Source organism: Myotis myotis, unplaced genomic scaffold (genome assembly GCF_014108235.1).
Source record: "Myotis myotis isolate mMyoMyo1 unplaced genomic scaffold, mMyoMyo1.p scaffold_m19_p_7, whole genome shotgun sequence".
Taxonomy (NCBI): domain Eukaryota; kingdom Metazoa; phylum Chordata; class Mammalia; order Chiroptera; family Vespertilionidae; genus Myotis; species Myotis myotis.
In genome coordinates this window covers 66271564-66277563 of record NW_023416379.1, presented here as the reverse complement: position 1 = coordinate 66277563, position 6000 = coordinate 66271564, and the positions used below count along the sequence as shown (strand labels likewise).

General features: G+C 44.0%; 1 protein-coding gene across 7 annotated transcripts in view; it reads left to right on the top strand.

Annotated features, from left to right (window-relative positions):
* Positions 1-2326: 2326 nt before the first annotated feature.
* Positions 2327-6000, top strand: part of SMAP1 (small ArfGAP 1) — a 124177-nt gene continuing 120503 nt past the window's right edge. For 4 of the 7 annotated variants that reach the window (XM_036317546.1, XM_036317543.1, XM_036317544.1 and 1 more), the window contains exon 1: positions 2330-2689. In XM_036317546.1, coding sequence (XP_036173439.1) covers positions 2572-2689 — 118 coding nt within the window. In that variant the 5' untranslated portion in view covers positions 2330-2571. Of the gene's footprint in view, positions 2690-6000 lie in introns of all 7 variants that reach the window. The other 3 variants (XM_036317545.1, XM_036317549.1, XM_036317552.1) reach the window with 3 other exon arrangements.

The window sequence follows — 6000 nt, the reverse complement described above, 5'->3', positions numbered from 1 at the left end:
ATGTTCGGTTCCTTTTACTCCCAGGGTACTTTATTATTTTAATTAAATTTATTGGGGTGATATTGGTTAATAACATGATATAAGTTTAAGTATACAATTCTATAATACGTCATCTATCTATTGCATTGTATGTTCACCATCCAAAGTCTAGTCTCCTTCTGTCCCCATATATTTGACCCCCAGGGGGTCAAATGTGCTATAGACTATACGGTGTGGCTGATAATTGTTCTATTTACATATTTATATCTCTACTAGACTGTAAGGCATATAAGCTTCTGATTATCAGAGAACTAAATATAAATTGTTTAATAAATATTGCTGAATGAATGCAATGTTACTTTCCTTCCAAGATGGTTTTGGTATCAGTGTCTTGTCTTCTTTTCCACTCTTCCTGTTACATCCCTAATAAACCATCAATTTAAACTTAGATTTTTTTAATAGTCTCTAGGTTGATAATCTAGAGCAGCACAGTTCAATAATATAGCCTCTAGCCACATGTGGCGATTGAGCACTCCAAATGCAGCTAGTCCAAGTTAAAATGAGAATATGCACTAGATTCTGAAGATAATATGAAAAAAATGTAAAATATTGCACTAATAATTTCTATACTGCTCACGCTTTGAAATATTTTGAATACATTGGGTTAAATAAAATTAAATACTATTCGAGTTAATTTCACTCGTTTCTTTTTTGTTTTTAAATGTGGCTATTAGAAAAGCTTAACATGCATATGTAGTGTGCCTTGTATTTCTGTTACATTGCTGTGATCCTTCAGTCCATCATGTAGGTCATTTATTGGTGGTAAGCCGGTCTTCTGTTTTTTTCTGAATTCTTGCAGTGCTAAGCAGAATTTTCTGAGGGGAGAACACTAAAAAAATGGTGCTTGTTAAATGGTTACTGCTGAACTAACTTTCCCAAAACATCCTTTTTTTAAATGCTATTATTCTAGTTGAAGAATCTACAGATTTACTATTGTTAACTGTCTCAAAGCCAGATTGCTTTGTCCAGTTCCCCAGCCTTCTTTAATCCTGTTGCACTTGTCTTAAGTAGTACCCCTGTCCTTCACTCTGTTTTCCAAGCTATTTGAAGTCTTTGTGCTTTGTGCAGGCTGCTCCTGCTCAATAGTTCTCTCCCTCGGTTCTCATCTAAAACAAGCCAATCTTCAAGATATGGCTTAAAAGTTCTACCTCCCACAATGTTCTTTTTTGTTTATTGGAACTCACCCTGATGTCCACCTAGTTATTATTTGTCAGAATTACAGTAAAAACTGTAATTTATTTAATTACTCAGCATCTCCACTGCCATTACAATTCAATTCAATTCCACAAATATTTTTTAAACCCTGTACCAAAAATGGGGCTAGGTGAGCAGGAGGATCACCTTTATCAAGGGCCTAGGCTTAGAATTGGCCCTATAAATAAGTGTGAGACACATACTCCTGCTCATTGCCTTTATTAGCATAGACCTGACCACAGGCATGGGCCATGTTTATTCTAATTACATAACCCCCATATTAGAAATTGCTAGTACAACACCAACATGCCAAAACATTCAATGGCCTCACCCAGGGTTCAAATCCCATGAGCCAGGAGTGGAAATTCTGGGGTCTAATCAAAAGTGTCTCCTTAGTTTTCTTTTTCATGAATTAAAGATCACTGTTTATACAGCTTCTTGTTAAAGTGACACAGCTCCGTATGGAAGGCCTTATTGCCAGATGTTTTACTACTTTGGATTTGAATCTCAACTCCTCCAATGGGTAGCTCATTACCTGGGCAAATTACAAAATTCCACACCTCATTTTCCTCTATGTACAATGAAGATAACAATATTACAGGGTTGTGATAGGGGTTAAATGAGTTAATCGTTCATGGCGCAGAATACTCAATGTTAACCTTCAGTGTATGTCTCTCTCTTATAATGTAAGACTGTCTTGTCTACTTTTTTTTCTATGCGTTCGTCTAGTTCCCAGGGCGGTGCCTGTTTCACAACTGCAGAGGAATAAACGTAGAATGAACAAACAAATCCACCCAGTCACGTTTATTTCTGCATTTCCCATGCTGTGCCCCATCAGCAAAGCTAAGAAAGCAGGTGAAAGTGGTCTCTTTGTAGAATATCTCCCCTACGGGGTTTTACCCGAGGCCCTCCACGACAGGCGCATCTCAAACCTGGGGAAGCTCACAGCGGGCAGAGCAAGTCACAGCACTTCGCTGGGATCACCTTGCGCTAAGGGCCTGGTCGGCTTCCCGGGACGTTCGGCGCATGCGCAGCGCGACCGGCGTCTGCGTTCCTTCCTGCGGCGCCACCCGGAAGTCGCGGCCGGTCCCTTCCTCCCTCCGCCTCCCTCGCCGGCTGGGGCGGTGCGTGCGGGGCGGTCCGGCGAGGAGGCGGGACACGTCGGCGCTAGAACCACAGTCGCCGCCGCCGCTGCAACTCCTGTTCCATCTGCCGCTTCCTGGGGTGAGTCCGTCCGAGGTCCCGGCGGCGCCAGGTGCGTTTCTCCAGCCGGGCTTCTGCCTGCGTCCGCCGCCGCCGCCGCCGCAGCTGTTCCGGGCTCCCTGCCCCGCTGCCGAGATGGCGACGCGCTCCTGCCGGGAGAAGGCTCAGAAGCTGAACGAGCAGCACCAGCTCATCCTGTCCAAGCTGCTGAGGGAGGAGGACAACAAGTACTGCGCCGACTGCGAGGCCAAAGGTAGAGCGGACGTCTCCTTCCCTGGTCCGGGCCTCCTGCCGCCGGTGACCTTCCCGTGGCCGCCGTGCCCCGGGCCCGAGCGGAGGCGGCGGCTGCGCCCGGTCGGCCCCGGCCCTGAAGGGAGGGCGGGCGCGGGGCTGCAGTGGACCCTCACCTCCGCCCGAAACGGCGGCGAGGTCAGGCCCACGGGCGCCGTCCCAGCCTCTGCTCCTACCCGGCCCCGGGGTTGAGCCAGTGCCGGCGTCGCGAAGCTCGGACCCTGCACAGGGCCGGGGCGGGGCGGGGCGGGTCTCGGAGCGCGGACCCGGGCGCCGGCCTGGGCAGTGCTGGGGCGTAAAGGGTTGCCCTTCTTCCGCCGTAGCTCACAGGTACCTCCATGGGTGGCTACCCTCAAGTCTCCTTCCCCGTAACTTGCTCCTCCCTCTGCCGGCGCCGGTGCTCGGTATTCCAGGTGGAACCCTACCTGCCTGCCCATCTGACAGCTTTTGTACAGGGCTTTTGCTTCTGCTTCCGGAGAAAGAGTATAGGATGGTGGTCCTTTTTGGTGGGTTGTAGTTTACTGAATTTGGGAGGGGTCATTGTTATTATTAGTAGTATTTCTTACTTTGGACATTAGCCATATTGAACAGGAATTTTATTACACGAGCCTCTTGGACAGTGGGCTTATGTTCCTGAAGATTTTAATAATTAGGTTGTCTCTCAACCGCTTGTTTGGGCGAATATGTGAACACAGGCTTGTGTGCCCCATAAACATTCAAGGTACATTTTAAAGATTCAGAGATGAAAAAAAAATCTAATATTAATTTGTTCAGTTGGAGGGCTTTCAGCTTCAGCCTTTGGAATAGATGCACTATTTTTAGCCTATATGTTTTGGATTTGGAGACCTGATGTATATTTAATGTCTTATAACTAATCTCATGGGAAAAGTGTTCCAGATTTTTAAAACCAAATCTCTCACGTGGTTAGGAAGAGATCTTGCTTATTTGTAAATTGGTTTATTTGTTTATTCGGTGAGAAATAGGTAGGTCTCCAAAACAGGAGTCAGTCAGCCTTTGGAAATGTCATATAAGATTTCTGCATTATTTGACCTAGACTTTTCCTGAAGCTTTACTGTTCTTCCGCAATACTGTATAAATGAGTCACATTTCAGTAGGCTGATGTTTGATTTGACTAAGCCACACAGCATCAGTAAGTTACTTCACTACCATAACAGGTCCTGGATTACTGTAACTAGACCATCTTATGAGCACTTTTCAGTATAGTAAGTTGATTGCACAAACCTTATATTTAGTCTATGTGACTTTTCAGGTGATGAATTAAAAATGCCCGATTGTTGTAGTAATATTTATTTACCTGATATTATGTGTGTGGTGTTTTGGGGGAATACTCTTCTGTATTGAGGCTCAATTGCTCAGTCATCACTGCACTAGTAAAACACTGTATTTAGGAAGTAAGGAAGGAGAAAAGCATGACACAGGTGCAGTATCCTGTTATTGATGCTACTCTTACCAAATCTGTTGAGCAACTGGAGAATAAGAACAGGCAAATGGAGCTGAACTCTTTCCTCCTGGCCTCATTCATGATTCTGTTGGTTATTAGTCGTTGGCACTTTATGAAGCAGTGAGGATTTAGAGCCCCTTGCCAACTCTATCTGATTCATTAGTTTAAAACTTGGGCTGCATGTTGTCCTCCTTTTTTTTTCCTCTCTTTCAATTCTTTGTCTTTTTTTAAAGATTAAAATATTCTGTTATTTGATTTCATTAATCAAGGAAATGTATATCTCCTTAATTCTGCTGTAAAACATATATATATCTCTTATTGACCTATGAGGATTTGAATCGTGCTCTCTTTAAGGCAAAGTTAAACATTTGACAAGTCTAATCATACTATGTCCTGATGCACAGATTTGTGCAAATTGAAAGGAAATTAATTAGAAGAAATATTTTAATATTACTATTTGCTGTTTCTCTATAATAGAAGTGTCAACCAAATTCACGATTGACAATGACAGATTGAAACACATGCGTGCGATTGGCACCAGCGAGAGCTTTACTAGTATATGTATCGCACATGCGTGAGTCAACTTAGCCTTTTTTATATATATATAGAATAAACTTGCTTAATTAGACCTGCTTTCTGACATAGCTAAACTTTTTCCAGCCCAGTGAAGCACCCCAACTTCTCTTTCAGGTAATTGTCAGCAACACAGCAGTAAATACCAACACAAAGCAGATTATTATTGTAGATCATGTAGGGAAAACAAAGGGTAAAATATTCAACTGCAGCAGTGTTTGACTGTATTCTGTGCAGTGAGAAAACCTGAAGTCATTTTCAAGGTCCACCATTTCTTTTCCGTCGGGTCACGTTTTTAAACTTTCCCAATTTCCGTTTTCTGGCTAATGAAAAGAAAATAGGATTCTACCGAGTTTCCTATCTACCTACTCCAGGACTTCTGTGAGGATCAAATTAGATGAGGCACGGGAAAACACTTCACAGACATTTGGTTAAAGTGGAAAATGTTTGCACCTGGCTATAAAGCAAGTCGTGTTCCTGGGCTGAAGAAACTCCAAGGAGGCTAATTGTTAGGGAGAGGAAGTTGGGCGTTGCTATGTGACGTCCTTACCCAGAGCCTACAGCGATTGTTTCAGGCTGGGCTGTGGGCTGCATTTTGCACCATGGGGTCTTGGCAGCATTGGCTGTGATTTGGTGGGGTGTCACTCCAGGGTGGTGGTGGGGCCTGTGTCCCACTTGGGGGGAGCTGAGTGTTGGTTTGTTGGCGCCAGCCAGGTCCCTGGTGCTGTTTATTTTTAAACCAGAAGTCCAGTGCACGACTTCTAGGGAAGAAGGGGGAGAAGGGGTCCCTCAGCCCAGCCTGTGCCCTCTCGCAGTCCAGGACCCCTTGCTCCTTACCTTAATAAATATCTGTGGGATGAATGAATGAGCAAGTAAGATTAAAGGTAAGAACTCGTATATGAAATCATATAGCTTCTAGAAGCAAAATTAAGAAAGCTACAGCTGTGTTACAACATATGTAAGCTGGCAATTGGGTCCTGGAATGTGGGATTTAGCCAATCATCCATGTCAAAACTGCTTCTTCACACAAGAAGCTGATTCTAGACATTCTATGATCTTGTCTTCCTGCAGAAAACAGCTAAAAAGGGCAGGATGATGGAAGATAGTCTCCATCTCACTTTTACTTTTATTTTTTAAAAATATATTTTTTATTTCAGAGAGGAAGGAAGAGGGGGAGGGGGGAGGGGGAGAGGGAGAGGGAGAGAAACATCAATGATGAGAGAATCATCTCTCTGCTG